Raw genomic sequence first — 15,233 nt, 5'->3', positions numbered from 1 at the left:
GTGTGTGTGTGAATATATTTAACTTGACTCTCTGGTCACAATGACACTTTGTTTGAATGAAGACTGATTGACAAGCCTCATCTGTCGCAAACAACTATTTTTAATGTCCCACTGCTGGAGTGTGATTCTCATCAATGAACTTTTACATTTACTTTTTAGCAGCAACTTATTTAAACGGGGAATAGCGACTCCTGAGGCAGCTGCAAACAACAAAGTAAAGGAGTGAGGATTTTTGCTGTTCTGTTGAATGCTACAGAAACCATTTGAACTTAAAAAAAAAGTATACTCCTCTAAACATAAATAAATTAAAAACCGCTTATAGAACATAACAATCTGTTCCATTTGAACACAAACGCAAGCAGCGCAGCTGATTTTAGCAGTTGAGGAGAGTGACGGGATGCAGCTGGAAGAGAGCGCCTCTGGTCCTTCCTTCACCCGGCTCCACGACATCCATCCTCAGAGCGGGATCCACCTGCATCACCAACACACAAACACGTTAAAACACGCACTGCTCAAAAAGCATGGATCAGGGCTGATGATCAAAATAAACTTGAATGCAGGATTTCTGTCACGTTCCATACCTGGTTCCATTTCTCCGTTTTCTCGTAGTACACTTGAGTGCCAGCTTCCCTTGGCGGTGACTTGGTGAAAAGCCTGCATCGCATATCATAAACAGATCTATAACTCCGTACACATTGACTGAACGTCTTGCAGATTTCTGTGGATGCATGCGTGTGACCTGGTGAGGCGGTCCCTGCAGTCCTCCTGCAGTTGGCTTATCCTGTCGCGCCCGAGATGCATCGTCCCATTGGGCCCTTCACACACCAGGCGGTTCATAGCCGCTCGCAAGGCGTTTATCTAAGAGAGGAAACAGAACACAGAACCCATCAGCAGTACACATATGAGAACGCTTCATTGTGTAATATAGGCATTACGGTATCATAGAGTAGATTGGTGGCATTTAATAGACATGCGGTTACCTCAATTATGTCTTCCACGTCAACTTTGACGTCAAAGGTGAGTTCGATGTCATGCTCGGGTAGGATGCCCTGCTGTGTTTGACTATTCCAGCCCAAGCCACAGAGGGCGCCAGTGTAGCAGGTCCTCTCTTCATTAGTGCTACAAAAACATGGGGGGGGGGGGGGGGGGGGTATTAACATGGGTGTTTGGATTATGCTGCTTTTAAAAAGGTGTGCAGTCATAAGTGTGCGTCTCACTTACCGTAACTCCATGATGGGGGTGAAGAGCACAGTCAGGAGTGCAGGCAGTCCAGGGATGTCTGGCATGATGGAGGTCTCTCTCAATAGAATACGGCTCCCTGCAACACAACCACACCTTTAAAGCTGCCATCGCTGGTTTTGACATTTAGAAGGGCGTTAAAGGTTCGGTAACCACTGACAAAAAGTGCATGTTCTCACATTCAGCAGACATTATGTTCACCAGCTAGTCGCTAACTTTGTCTGTATGCTGTTTGGTGCTGAGCAGGTAGTATCCAGTGCGTTTATAACACAAAAGAAAAGCTGCTTTAAACTGGAATTTTCAACCAAAACAATGAGCTGAAAGAGACCAAAGCCTCCGACATCCGTTCCGAGCTCAGCGGACACTCATGGCCATGTATTTAGGAGGAGGTGCTGTATCTGGTACCTGTGGGGTTGACTGACACACTCCCAGCCACCAGCATCCTCTGATGTTTGTTTTGAGGGTTTTCATTCAGGGCCAAGGAGTTGATGCTGGATCTCTCGATACACACCGTCCTGCAGGAGGGGAGACACACACACACACACACACACACACACACACACACACACACACACACACAATGAGCCTCATTCATGATCAGAATGTTGATTTGGCCGTTGTGTACAAGTACTTACTTGTAGGAGGTCTTGTTGACCAAGCTGAGGAAGTTGACCTTATAAGGACTGTGTGGTCCATGCAGAGGAACCTGTGGCGTTAGAAGGAAGGCTGCGGTCAGACACATCACGTGACTTCATGTCGTCATTGGTCTCATCAGACGGAATGGGTGTGGCTTTGAATGAGCTCAACACATGAACTGAAATGGCTCCATCTCATGGACAAACAGAGAGCGGCAGACAGTGCAGAGGTGACGCCGTCATCAAACCCCAAAACATCATCTCAGACACTCAGAGTCTGTGTCCTATTTTAAATCCCTCCTCTCTTGTAATTCTACGTTTTTAATTCTTGCTACCGTTTTTCTTTAAATCCCTTGTAATAATGCTCTTGAATAGATGTCAGTACAGATATGATATGAATATTCTGTCTTGCCTTTGTCTTGGATTGGGACTGGCGGCTTTTGGAAAAGTGGGCGAGTAGGTTGTCAACGAGCCGCTTCTCCGCTTTCTTGCGTTCTTTCCAGAAGCCGCTGGCAGCGTTGGAGACGTACGTATCCTTTTCCATGTCTTTGTACAGGGACATCAGAGACTCATGGTTTTGCTGCAAGTGCACAAAAGAAAAGACATCTAGATTGAGAAGGGCACACGTCATTTTAATGGATCTTTATGAATCTGACCACAGCCAGCGCTCAATAACAAGCAGCTCAATACTTGTTAAGTAGGACATGTTCTGATTGATTTATTTCTATACTGCACACTGCCTAATACAGTTCATGTGGGATAATCTGAGCTCCCAAACGGCGCGTTACCTTGGAATCTAAGCTCTCTTCGGCCTTCACAGCATGTTCGTCTTCCACCATGATGTCCAACACACTGGTGTTTGTCGTCTCCGTGTTGACGAGCAGCTGCACGCGAGTGACACCGTGGAGGATGGAGTACAGCGACACGATGAGGGAGTGGCCCTTCACGAGCGTCATGAACCGATCGCGGGCTTGGCTGCTCCACTGGTTCCCCAGGATGATAGACTTGGCTGACGGATGCATTCCAACCACTTGGAACTCCTCCGCCTGCGACCGTGAGCGGAGTGTTTGTGCGTTACCGTTAGCTCACGTGAACAGATAAGTGTGTGCCGTAACTCTCTGACCACTCATAGTATCGCTACCTGGAATGGGTGAGACAGGAGGTCAGACGGGAGCTCCCTGAGGCTGCTGCAGGCGACAACCGCGGTGTTGCCGAAGTCCAAGAAGACCACCTGCAGGATAGCAACATATCTTACGCTCTGGTACAGGAAGTAACACCAGCAACACTCAAATGTATGAGCCTGAATACCTGGAGACACGAGTACAAAACACAGACGCGTGTTCACCTCCACTGTGTTGCCGCGCATGTGCAGGATCTTGGCGCGGTAGTACATGTTCTGCTCGTCGGCCTCAGAGTAAGGAGCCAGGCACAGCAGGTTGGGGTAGAGCGACACGGTTACGGGGTGCAGCGTACGGGAGTTGATCTCCGCTGTCAGACGGCGCTGCTTCTCCAAGCTGGCTTCGTCTCCTCGGAAGCCCCAGAAATGACCCACCTCCACCACCTGACGCAGAGATCAGAGCCAAGAGAGGACAGAACCATTCCAGAGTCAATCGGCCAACAACTAGACATCTCTTTTGATTTTGACCCCGTTTGACCACGTTAAATGTAAAAGGACTGACCTCCGTGATGTTGACCACAAACAAGTGGTTGGGGGGAAGCTTGTCTGGGTCAACCACCTCGCTCACCAGTCCCACTGGGCAGACAGTCTGGCTCTGGAAGTCGACATTCACTCTGCACGGCAACAGCACGTAGAGAGCCAAATATATTTAAATAGAGCCTCTGTGTAATAAATCAATTTCAGGGTAATCACAACATGCCAACATTTGTAAACTTTTAGGCGGGTGGAATTATCACTGTTAAAGCCAAAGCAAGAAGAGTTGATGAATGTTATTATTGTTGGATATCTAATAATGTGCAAAGTCACCCCATCTCCTCCCCAGAGGGAGGTAGGAAGAAGCTGGTGCTGGCTCAGCCTAAAACCTCCCCTCTCTGACTCCAAGTGATAGCTGGAGTCATGCAGCGCGTGAAGATGTCAGATTCTATTAAGGCTCAGTGCAAGGGCACTGACCAACGCAGCCCGTGGTGCAGAGGGTTCCACTTCCATACAAGACGGCTGGAGTGGGACATTTAAGCCCCCAAAAGTCGGACACGGTCGAAAATCCGTGCTCTTGTGACATATTTTGCATGCAGAAAGAAGGTCGCCGTGATGCGTAAAGAGTGCCATACCGCACATATTTCAAGCTGGTAATGTTTTGACACCCAGGACAGGTTTCTATCTGCTCGATGGGGAAGACGGTCAGGTCCATAGGAGCACGGTGCTGTGCCAGGAGGAGGGCGAGAGACACCTCAGGCACCACCCCCGCATCCTGGGTTGTCCTGTAGAACTCCACATATGCTCTGAGAAAACACACACGATTATGAGCATGCACATGTCAATGAAAAAAAAGTTGATGATGTGCAACAGTGGCTTTCACTACCTGGAGCTCTCAAAGGAAATGGCTTTGACCTGTCCACACAGGCGGAACAGAGACTGCAGCTGCTTGTAGTACAGGAACGGGTACGGAGGGAGGTTCCTCATCTGAAAACAACACATGGTCTGGTGTTATTGTACAATTCTACATCCTACGTAACGGGGCTAAAAAGACCAACGCCACACTCAGCCCATAAGGGTTTTGATGATCATTACACTCTGGAAAAGCAACTATCTGGCCTTGGGCTTTGGATATCAGCTGATACCGCGTATTGATCCGATCATTCTTTTATGTAAACGGAAAACATCAGGCTTGACTTAAACATTGTCAAACTAAATATAACAAATAAAAACATCAATTCAAATTTACGGGATTGTTATTTATTACTAAAATAATAAATCGGACACCAGCAACTTGGAGACTTGTCACTAATACCAGATCCATCTCTCTGAGTCAGGATCGGCCCAATATTAGCCATCAGTACATCCCTACTTCTCAACATCCCGGGTCGTACCATCACTGTTGTTCTGGGGTTATAGCCACTCAACTCCCTGATGGCCAGGTCTTCATCTATCTCTCCCTGGACAAAGTAGTTGGGGTAGTGGGCACCAGCAATGACCACCTAAAGACAGAGAGAGGTGCAGACTGATATTTAGCTGTGTCTATTCAGTAACTGAATATATTATTAGTAGTGACGACTGGATCTGAAGCGTATATATATATATATATATATATATATATATATCTTAATTTAACGTGCAGCACTGGCTCTAACCTGAAGAATGAACTTCTGCCTGTGTGCGCTGGTGTAATCCAAGGATGGGATGCTCTCCGGCACATGCATGTTGAACTGGGACACGCGCTTCTTCAGGTCCTCGTACAGCTCTGCAACCTGGACAGGGAGTTACTTCTGAGGAGGTCTGAGGCATCGCATCTACAGGCCCAGTTTAAACGCTGTCAATACCACCACCCACCCGCTCCTCTGCTACTGACAGCTTCACACACACACACACACACACACACACACACACACACACACACACACACACACACACACACACACACACACACACACACACACACACACACACACACACACACACACACACACACTACATCGAGTTTCATTCTTGGTAACGCGACTAAAAACAGGATTGATGCCTGTTGTTCACTGTTAGACTGCGACGGGTGACGACACGGACGTCCTGTGACGTGGCTTGATGACCTCATGCGACTCCGTCTCTGTACCTCCCTGATCCTCTTGATCTGAATGAAGTTCTCTTTTCCCCAGTCCAACTCGTCCTACGAGAAGAAAGCAGCAACGGTAAACATTTCTCACACTTCAATGATTACACAAGAGAAGAGAGTGCTGCACCGACTCTAAATGCCCAAAGACAAAGCTTTTCTCCAACTGAGGTGAAATAGAACAAAACCATCTTAATTAGGACAACACTTCTATTCTTCCCTTTGCAACTGCTCTGTGAGCTGTAGCGTACTAAATGCAGTTCATACAGTGCTGCTTATTCACTACCAATAGTATCAAGGGGTGGCTCTGTACAACAGCAGCAGACTATTCTTATTTTCAACACTTAAAAAAGAAAATCAGTTTTTTTAAATGCATCTCAGGTTTGGTTGATGTTTCCGTCACCTTTGGGTGTCTCAGCTGTCCTTTCTTTCTGGAGAGGTGCCATGCCTGACAATAGGAAAGGGTTTTAAAAACAACAGCCATCAGCAAAATATGTAAATCCTTTGGAGGCTTACATCACATTACCTTGAAGGCGTTGACAAAACCTATGGAATCACTTGGCGTGCCACGGGTGAAGGCCAGCTTGCTCCTGGAATGATGCATATTATTCAGTGCACAAAGAAAAACGTGTAGAATACACAGATCCAAACATCTGTGTCTGGCCACAGAGTGATAGCCTTTTTTTGGGGAGGCTGTCCCCGAATAGGAACTCTTCAGAAAGACGCTGATAGAAAATGGAGACGCTTGTTTTCGCCGAGTCTGTCTGTCCTGAGCTTCATATGTCGGACAGACGCAATCGTAACAAAGACAGAGGAAGCCCATTTGTGGGAGCAGATGGGCCGGGTGGACACTCAATGCTGAGTGTTGAAAAGTAATCCAATAGTCAATCGATAGGTCTGGACTACATGGAACAGGTTACATGACAAACATAACGTCCAAAACATCTTGATCTACACTGATCTACACTGACAGCCTGGCAGCCTGTGACTCAGTGCAGCAGCTGGATGTGACTCACCTGTGGCCAGCAAGCTGCTGCATGGATGGGATGGCAAAGAAACTCTTCAGAGAGTGCGAGGCCGCTGAAGAGAAGAGAAAGTCTTACTGTCGCCCACAAAAACACATCGCATCATTGTTTATGTCGATGGTTGTGTACACAAACACATTTTCTGGAGCGCCGTCATGACAGATTGATTTGTTGTACGTCTGTACGACCGTGAACGCTTGCATATGACTGGACTGGACTGGACTGAGGTCCGTCGCGGTCGCATAATGACAGACTGACCTATGATGAGGCACTCGTCCAGGCAGCCAAAGATGTGGCCCAGGACGATCATCTTCCCCAGGCACACGCTAACAGGTAGGTGGGCCAGCACCCGGCCCAGGAACGTCAGCTCGCCGTCGTCACTGCGACCCCGGCCATCACTTCTGGCAGACAGTGCGCCCATCTACAAAATGAAACATCCAGCTAGTGTCAAGACAACAGCTTTTAGATCTCCAATCAGCTCCTAAAACCTTTCCTCACAACAACAGTTCGACATGAAATATTCAAGGATTTGGACATGAAATGACTGATACTTACATACTCTCCCCCTTGACTATTTACCTGTACCAGGCTAGATTCAGACCAGCCTTACCTCACAGACTCATGCTGAGAACTCCTGGTGTAATACGCCGTGACAGAGCTGTGTGGTCAGCTGCCAGCCCACATACATCATTAAAGCCTCATACTTGACTAGACATTAAGGACTCTCTAAGGATCCTCAATCTGTACTTATTTACTTCTTTGAGTTGGAGCACTGTCCTCACTATGTCACCAAGGTTGGGGGGTGAGAGGGCCGTGGAGAGGATAGAGCGGGGGTCTCCCATATCCAGCAGCTTAACCTTCAGCAGGATGGTGGCCAGCGGGGCAACCTGAGAGCAAGGCAAACAGAAGGTTGTCCTATAAGGGTTAAAGCAGCCTTTAAAAAAAAAAAAAAGAGAGAAAGAAATCTCTTGGCAAGTGGACGTTCTCTTACCAGCATCTCGGGGATCATGTAGTCTTGGATGTCGTTCCTCCAGAACTCTTTGGTAACAAGACGGTAACAGTAGCCCTTAGAAACTCGACCTGCCCTTCCTGACAGAGAGGAGAGCAAAAGGACAGAAGTGAGCAGAAGCTTACACTCCTGAGAGAAAGTTCTGTTCTGCAAGTATCGTACCTCGACGCTGGTTGCAGTTGGTTTTGGATGCCCAGGTGAGACGCAGAGACTGATAGTTGGTATCTCGATCACAGACCATGTGACGGGCGAGGCAGAAATCAATCACTGCGAAGAAAAAAAAAAAGCACCAATAGTAACGATTTTAAAATACTTTATTATAAACCATAGAGTAAGGCAATAGACAAAAAAACGAACCGTATTTGACGTCTAGAACAGTCACCGAACTCTCAGCGATGTTGGTGGAAAGGATGACCTGTTAAGATGAGGAGACCATCGGTAGAGCAGCTACCAGGAACACACTTGAGACAGAATAATGTAAATGATATTCACCTTCCGGTATCCGGGGACAGGGAACAGAAACACACCATTCTGCTCCTCCAGAGTCACAGTGGAGTGGAGAGGATACACCTGCAATCTGAACAGCAGCAGCACATTAAGTAACGGTAAACATTTCAAAATAAGAGGCGAACAAGCCCTTTGAATTACACAGAATAAAGAGGCATTAACTACAGGGTGTGGTTCAACGAAGAGATCGTCTCATAAACTCACCTTTTGTTGACCAGCTTGGCCAACGCCTCCTGCATGTAGTTTATCTCGTTTATACCAGGAAGGAAAACCAGCACACTGCCCCGCTCTGACGACGTCATGCCACCGTTCGTTTCTGCTTTGCTGCTCGAACAAAAACACGATCGTTAGTTTGTGCGTCTGACGATTTGTTCAAGCAGTCAAGTGTGCCGATAGACGAAAGGCCTCGCCTGAAATCTTTGCCCTCCATCTCATCAAAGCTCTGGATGAGACTGATGGCGAGATTGTACATCTCCACTGAAATGTGAGGGTCCTCTCGGTGAAGCAGCTCAGTCTGATGCAGACACACACACACACACACACACACACACACACACACACACACACACACACACACACACACACACACACACACAAAATTCACACACAAAATTCACACATTAGCTATTTGGCTTCAGCACAGAAAACAGTAAACATCAGCAAACATTTCCCATCTTACTACCCTTCTTGTAAACGGTGTTTGGAGATCATCCAGATAAAACTCCTCAATGGCGTAGGGTGTCCCCTCCACTTCAAACACATAGGCCGGGTTCATTTTGCCATGAATTGGGGTTCCGAAGTACTCGGCAAACTGTTTGCAGTCAATGGTGGCCGACATGAGGATGATCTGGAAACACACAGGTCCTATGAAAGTCCAACTGACGCCAAAGGAGCACAGAAGAGGGATCGTACTTGACCTCGCAATTACCTTGACATAACACGAGTTGGAATGAAGAAGTATCTTCAAAACCAGCAGGAGAAAGTCCATCTCCTCCGTACGCTCATGAACCTGGGGCAAAGACACTTACTTTTTTTATTTTTACCATTAACCAAAATTTACAAAACAAAAAACAGAAGGCCGGCTAACAGAGAAAATGATCTGCCTCATGTTTATGCACCTCATCGACGAAAATGTGGGAGTACTCTGTGAGGGACTTGGCTGAAACCAGTTTTTGCAGCAGCACTCCTTGAGTCATGTAGATGAGCCGCGTGTGCTCGGTAGCCATCTTTTCCAGTCCAACCTGGAACACACATCATGCAGAGCTGTATTGATGAAACACCATACGCACTGAAAATGAGTACCATCTCCTTTTTGGCACTCTCACTGGGACAGCTGACTAATGGCAACATCCGTTTGTTTTTGTTTCTTGTTGTTTTACTCGACCAGATGATCACAATCTATGACTCCTACCATTGAGAACATCCTCCTAATGCACTGCCATATCAACGCTAATGTACAGCAACACTGCACATTGACTTACGGAGCAAACTGCAAGCATGTGTACATGCTCACATATTTATATATAATGAACGGTTTACGTTCATCAGATTCTGTCTAAATGTTGCACTAACCTGATATCCCACCAGACTACCCAGGGTGCACCTCCGCTGGGCGGCAACCCATCGGGCAACGCTGGAGGCCCCGATTTTGCGTGGTTGGGTGACAACAATGTTGCACGAGGATTTTTTCTCATTGTAGTGGTCCAGAATGTACTGAGGCACCTGGGTGGTCTTGCCGCTGCCTGTGGCTCCTTGGATGATCACTACAGAGTTATTTTCTATGAAGGAAATCAGCTGGAAAAAAAGCACGCACACGCACACACACACACACACACACACACACACACACGTAAATAGAAACCCCATTTGGACATTTGTATCATCTCACATTTAGAAATACATTATGACATCGTACAGCAGATGGATGCACTTTATAATCTGCATTAAGAAAGTACGGCTTCAATGACAGCATGAGCTCCTAACAGTCACACGCACACTACTCCTTATTAGACTACAGAACATTTCAGACAGGTCAGTTTAAAGTTGGCTGCTGTTCTGCAACATGAAATTCCACCGAGTTAATCTTGAGCAAACAGTAAAAGCTTAAGTGCACCAGTGTCCTGAGGACATGATGGTAATGTCAGTAAAACTCCTTACATGACCAGAATAGAAAGCACTACAGGAGAATGAGAGAGTACTTTCAGAGCATCAGGCTGCGGGGGCATGTGGTGCATGGATGGTGTATTTTACCTGCTCTCTGTTTTTGGTGATGGGCAAGCTGGGGGCCTCGTAGCTGGCATGTGGAGGAGCAGGATCTAAGGACACAGAATGCAGTGCACAAGAAACCGGGCAGATTCCTGTGAGTGAGTATGGTGCGGGATAAGAACAAGCTAACACAAAGTGTATTACTCACTCCCTCCATGTTCTGGTTTTTCAAACCGTCCTCCATCAGAGTTCACATTTTTTAGGCTGCTCTCATCGGGAATGTCCGATTGGCTGAAACAAAATTGAAGCAATATTAAGCCGTTAATCATTTTTAAGGCTCTATCAACCAATGAATTGCAATCAATTTCAGTCTTTTTGCTCCCGTTTCCCCTCACATTACAAAAGCATGTAAATGACTTTCAAACAGACATCTGTTTACTTTCCGTCTCTGTACTAATATGGGATAGACAACAAGTCCTAGTTCACAGTAATTTACAGGTTAAGAACTCAGTGGAACCATTGTTCAGCTTACACCAACTCGTCTCATCTCAGAAAGCTGAACTGACAAACTCCCAAAGGAGCATTGTGGTCAAAAACATGCAATTACAGAATAAAAATGTTGCATGTACTAGCAATCTGCTAGAATTACGAGGCTAAGCTTCATAGCAGCTTAAATCAAATGTTCACAATGGGTGGAAATACCAGCAGCTCTACCTGCATCATTACTCGGTACCATTTGTAACTTTGCACATGTGAGTCTCGGCCTCCTCTCGTCTTTCCCTCTGGTGGACAAGGCCCACAGCACTGTGGTCGGGAGAGCATTCCCAGTTGCCTCTCGCTCTCTCCAAGTGGGGGAAGGATTTTATCGCAACAGCAGGAAGAAAGAAAAAAAATAAAAAATAAAAAAATAAAAAAATCCTGACAGTACTAAGAGGAGCTCGAATGCAACACACCCACGGCTTGTGCACACACGCACTCTCGCTCTCTTCCTTTCTCTCCAATGCACACATTCCGTGCAAGCTTCAAAAGCAGCTGACCTTACAACAAAGCTGCACACTGCACAGAGGAGCGTGCGAGTGGGGTGAAAGCAGAGGTGACAGCTCTTAGTCAGTTAGCAATGTGTGACCAACTCTCCTGGAAAAAGTCAGCATGACAGGAGCAGTGGGAGGGACGACAGGGACAAGACAACAGCTATAACACGAGAGGAGAAAACGCTTCCAACAGCCAAGGCACTGGAGGATTTCTGCCGATACACGAGTGCTCCTTGGACGGCAGTTGACACAAAAGGGACGTAGTCGACAGCAAAGGAAGGAATGAAGTTCACGTGGACTGACCCATGGAGACAAGGAGCTGGAGGCTGTGCTCTGTGAAAAGCTGATCTATGCCCAACATCTCACAAAAGCATCAGCGGTGCAGTTTTCACATGTAAGTACAGATCTTTCCTTTCAGTTTTCAGCGAGATGCTACTGTGATGATTTCTTCCTGCACATGCTGGAGGACTGACAGCTGTTTAAGCACTGGAGTTAAATCGAAAGAAAAGCTCTGTTTTGCAACCTTACGCTGTGTGAAGTCACACAGAAACGGTTTGGGTTCAGTGAGGCTGACCTCTGACCCTGCAGGCGGTGTAATCCATCTGAATCCCAGGTGGACGCTGTGTTGGATCTATCAGTCCGGGGTAAAAAGGCCGAATACTTACACCTGGGACATCGTCTTTCACCGGGTTTGACTTGAACTGAAGGCAATCAGAGCAGCCGGCAGGGATCCGAGGTCAGCTTTGTTACGGGGTGATCATCTTTCACTGCTAACCTTAAAATGTTAATTATAATAGGGCTACATAGTTATGGATAAAATGAAAAATGTCCTCATTCAGAGAATTGAGGTATTCTCACACATTTCTCTGTGGTCCCTGAAGCTGAAAATATCTGCACAAGCGCAAGATTTAGTCCGAAATATGGCCGGATACATTTATTTATTTTTTCTCATCATCAGGAACAGGAAAATATTGATTTGGACAAATTTTGTAATCATATTTAATTTTCCACCGTTACTTTTCTGTCTCTCATGTTCTCTTTTTGCTGCATCTGCATTTATGCAGTCCGTCACATGGTCTAATGCCATGTTGTCATTTGTCGGTGAAACCTCTAGTGAAATTAGCACTTGGTTTGAAGCAACAGATATTGCAGCATATTCAAATGTGTTAAAACAGTGATGATGGGACGTCGTGGGATGACGGTCCGGAATAACAAATAATTCTTATTTCTTCAGTTCTTCAGGACCGTCTGCTACGACTGCCATGCCCCTGTTCAGCTGGATGAAATGGTCCCATGAAACAACAGCGCAGGCTCGAGAAGAAGCGGCCCCTCCAACGACCCCGGCGGTCGTGCCCAGTCGCATGTTGCTCAGAGAGCTCCTGTGGCACGTGGAGGAGCGCGAGCGGTTGGTGAGGGAACTGGATCGAGAGCACAGGGTGGCCCACGGCGCCCTGGGCCTCCGCTGGTTTCAAAAGTACCCCAGGTTACGGACCCTCATCCCCACGTCGGAGCTACACCAGCTGGAGTTCCTGTGTGCCCAGATTCCACCCGTCCACGCAGCCACTGTGCTCTCAAGGTGCTTGGCTGCGGCCCATGCCATGCTCCTTCCTCACATTAGTATGCTGTCAACAGTGGCTAGCTGCTACTGCGTCAACACAAGGCCTGACAGCAGGCAAAGCAGAGAAGACCCAAAGGGAAAAGGGAGGCAGGGCAATCTGCCAAGAAAGCCTTTACGTGTTACTGTCACAGAGGCAGGCGATGTAGGGTGTGAACATGTGAAGGTGAAGGATGCCCCGTAAGGCTGACGAAGCCAGACGTGTCTACTCATCATCTCTATGTTAGCCATAATGATATAACAAACATTCTACATGGTTGAGCACTGTGACCTACTTACTCATTTCCCATTAAATTCCTGGGTCACTACTGTGTGCTTACATAAGCACATTATCAAAGAACAACAAAATTAGTGAGAAATGTGTTTGTAACATTTCTAAAAAGCTGTGCTGTTGTCCTAAAGATGTCATTATTTAAACTACGAGAGACTCCTGGTTCAATTATACAAGTGTTTGATTAACTCTATTGGTTGATTCCTTCCATAGGTTTCGTGAGGTGCTTGCCACGAACAACATTAGGCCCTGGGAGCTGGCTTCTGTCTTCAAGCAGGTGCTCAGAGACTTCCTGAGCCAAAAGGAGCATGAAGAGGAGAACTTCTCAGTGCAGGCAGCAGAGCTCCGACCAACGGACGCCTGGACCGGCTGCTACATAATGAAGCAGGACTTCGTCACACCCACCGTCCCCAACTGTAGAAACAACCCACGGGAGGAGATCCCAACAATCTCTGGATATGTGGATCGGGCCATGCGGCACTCCGGTTTGTTGGCAGGGTCCAACAGAGACTGGGACCTCCCAGATTACTACCCAGTTCCTCTAAGGCCCACAGGGACGTACAGCACTACACTGTGACAGGAAGCTCTGCTGCGAGGAAAAACAGTTACCACATCATGGAGACAAGATGCAAAAACTTGATTATTTATATTAAGCTAGTTGAAGATATCATAGCTTGTGACCAAAAATAAAAGCATGATTTTAAGCTAGGTGGACAATGTATTGAACCGTTTCATTACAGTAACTAGTGAAACACCTGCTCTTTTAGACTCACGCATTTTCTCTTTTCTAGATTAAAAACCTCAATCAGACTTCGTACAGTTGGGCATATATTAAAAAAAAAAGAATGATGTTCCAATTCTTGATTCGTTTTTTTAATATGGACAGGTTTTTAAAGCCTTAAAGAGGTTAAAAAAAGCAGAGATTTTGGTGAACTTTGTAAAAAAATAAAAAATAAACAGTTTGTGCAGTAGTTCGTTGTTGTCTCCTAACTTGTTCATCCTGCTGTGACCCACATGTGTTTTCAAACTAAATACATTTACATTCGAGTACTTTTCTAAATTCCTGGCAGTAGAGAGAAGCCATATGGTACAAACAATGAACAGACGCTGCCGTATTTAAACCTAGATGACGTTAGAGTGTAGATGGAGCTGCTACAATGTTAGCATAGCCTAGCTCCGTTGAGAAAAGAATTTTAAAAAAGTTATTTGCTTGTTGTCTTGCGGAGCAATAAGCCACGCCCCCTCTACGGCGCGTCTTGGGCGATTCACGCGACTCACAGTATGTTACGGTAATCTACTGGCGCGAATAATTCGTTACTGTGACACCGTAAAACAAGCCAAATTATAGATTTTATCTGCCCTTACAAAACTAGTGGCATGCATAGAGAATGCTAGAAGAGTTACGACATCTTAATAATACCATTTAGTTTGCCGACAGACGAGTGACCGTTAATTGACTGAGCGTTACCGTAACAATTGTTAGCTAAAGCTCTTCATCTTCAAACATTTAACCTAGCTAACTAGCATGAGGTTAGCATCCTTTAAGCTAACGTCACAGTTGACGTTGCCTAACGTTTCTCTCACCTGGAGTCTTTCGACGACGCTTCATCGGACTTTCTTTCCACCACTTTTTCTGTGAGTTTAATGTTAGCAAACGTCGTCCCCGAGGTGAACCACTTCGAAATTTGTTCTGCAGTTACCGCTTTCTTCATCTTGTTGGCGTTTGAAATTCTCTCTTTTTAGTATAGTCTTTCTCTCACTTAAAAAGCTACGGGTAGCTACGAGATTGAAGCGCGTGAGAGGGAGGCTACTGTTGAACACCTGTTACATCGCCCCCTGGCGGTTGGACAGCGCAGTACTCGAGTAAATGTACTTTCCGTCACAGCTACCACGTGTATGTAGCATTTTTACAGTCCCAAG

General features: G+C 46.4%; 2 protein-coding genes across 2 annotated transcripts; one reads left to right on the top strand and one right to left on the bottom strand.

Annotated features, from left to right (window-relative positions):
* Nucleotides 1-80: 80 nt before the first annotated feature.
* On the bottom strand, nt 81-15,092 carry tdrd9 (tudor domain containing 9). Its single transcript, XM_068726428.1, has 35 exons — nt 14,898-15,092; nt 10,605-10,687; nt 10,442-10,506; nt 9,764-9,985; nt 9,310-9,432; nt 9,120-9,200; nt 8,874-9,038; nt 8,602-8,705; nt 8,396-8,515; nt 8,177-8,261; nt 8,042-8,099; nt 7,847-7,951; nt 7,667-7,764; nt 7,431-7,562; nt 6,934-7,096; nt 6,667-6,730; nt 6,177-6,240; nt 6,054-6,098; nt 5,654-5,707; nt 5,181-5,297; nt 4,920-5,027; nt 4,412-4,512; nt 4,161-4,331; nt 3,554-3,665; nt 3,220-3,435; nt 3,016-3,105; nt 2,663-2,920; nt 2,287-2,454; nt 1,875-1,945; nt 1,645-1,754; nt 1,222-1,318; nt 981-1,119; nt 740-858; nt 582-654; nt 81-472 (listed from the first exon to the last, which is right to left on the bottom strand). The coding sequence occupies exons 1-35, from the start codon at nt 15,023-15,025 to the stop codon at nt 374-376; spliced, it is 4,008 nt and encodes a 1,335-aa protein (XP_068582529.1). The 5' UTR covers nt 15,026-15,092; the 3' UTR covers nt 81-373.
* Nucleotides 11,372-14,498, top strand: rd3l (RD3 like). Its single transcript, XM_068726433.1, has 3 exons — nt 11,372-11,821; nt 12,662-13,003; nt 13,527-14,498. The coding sequence occupies exons 1-3, from the start codon at nt 11,778-11,780 to the stop codon at nt 13,888-13,890; spliced, it is 750 nt and encodes a 249-aa protein (XP_068582534.1). The 5' UTR covers nt 11,372-11,777; the 3' UTR covers nt 13,891-14,498.
* Nucleotides 15,093-15,233: the final 141 nt, after the last annotated feature.

The sequence above is a fragment of the Cebidichthys violaceus genome, unplaced genomic scaffold (assembly GCF_023349555.1).
Source record: "Cebidichthys violaceus isolate CVI_PGR_0920_01 unplaced genomic scaffold, fCebVio1.0.p SCAF_39, whole genome shotgun sequence".
Lineage (NCBI taxonomy): Eukaryota > Metazoa > Chordata > Actinopteri > Perciformes > Stichaeidae > Cebidichthys > Cebidichthys violaceus.
This window is presented reverse-complemented; position numbering and strand designations above follow the sequence as displayed.

Coding starts and splice junctions, on each gene's coding strand:
- rd3l (XM_068726433.1), top strand. CDS start 11,778: ATGCCCAACATCTCACAAAAGCATCAGCGGTGCAGTTTTCACAT. Junction 11,822..12,661: donor CAGCGGTGCAGTTTTCACAT/GTAAGTACAGAT, acceptor TTATTTCTTCAG/TTCTTCAGGACCGTCTGCTA. Junction 13,004..13,526: donor GCAGCCACTGTGCTCTCAAG/GTGCTTGGCTGC, acceptor TTCCTTCCATAG/GTTTCGTGAGGTGCTTGCCA.
- tdrd9 (XM_068726428.1), bottom strand. CDS start 15,025: ATGAAGAAAGCGGTAACTGCAGAACAAATTTCGAAGTGGTTCACCTCG. Junction 9,433..9,763: donor GTAGTCTGGTGGGATATCAG/GTTAGTGCAACA, acceptor TGTGTGTTCCAG/GTTGGACTGGAAAAGATGGC. Junction 1,946..2,286: donor AGTCCCAATCCAAGACAAAG/GCAAGACAGAAT, acceptor CTAACGCCACAG/GTTCCTCTGCATGGACCACA.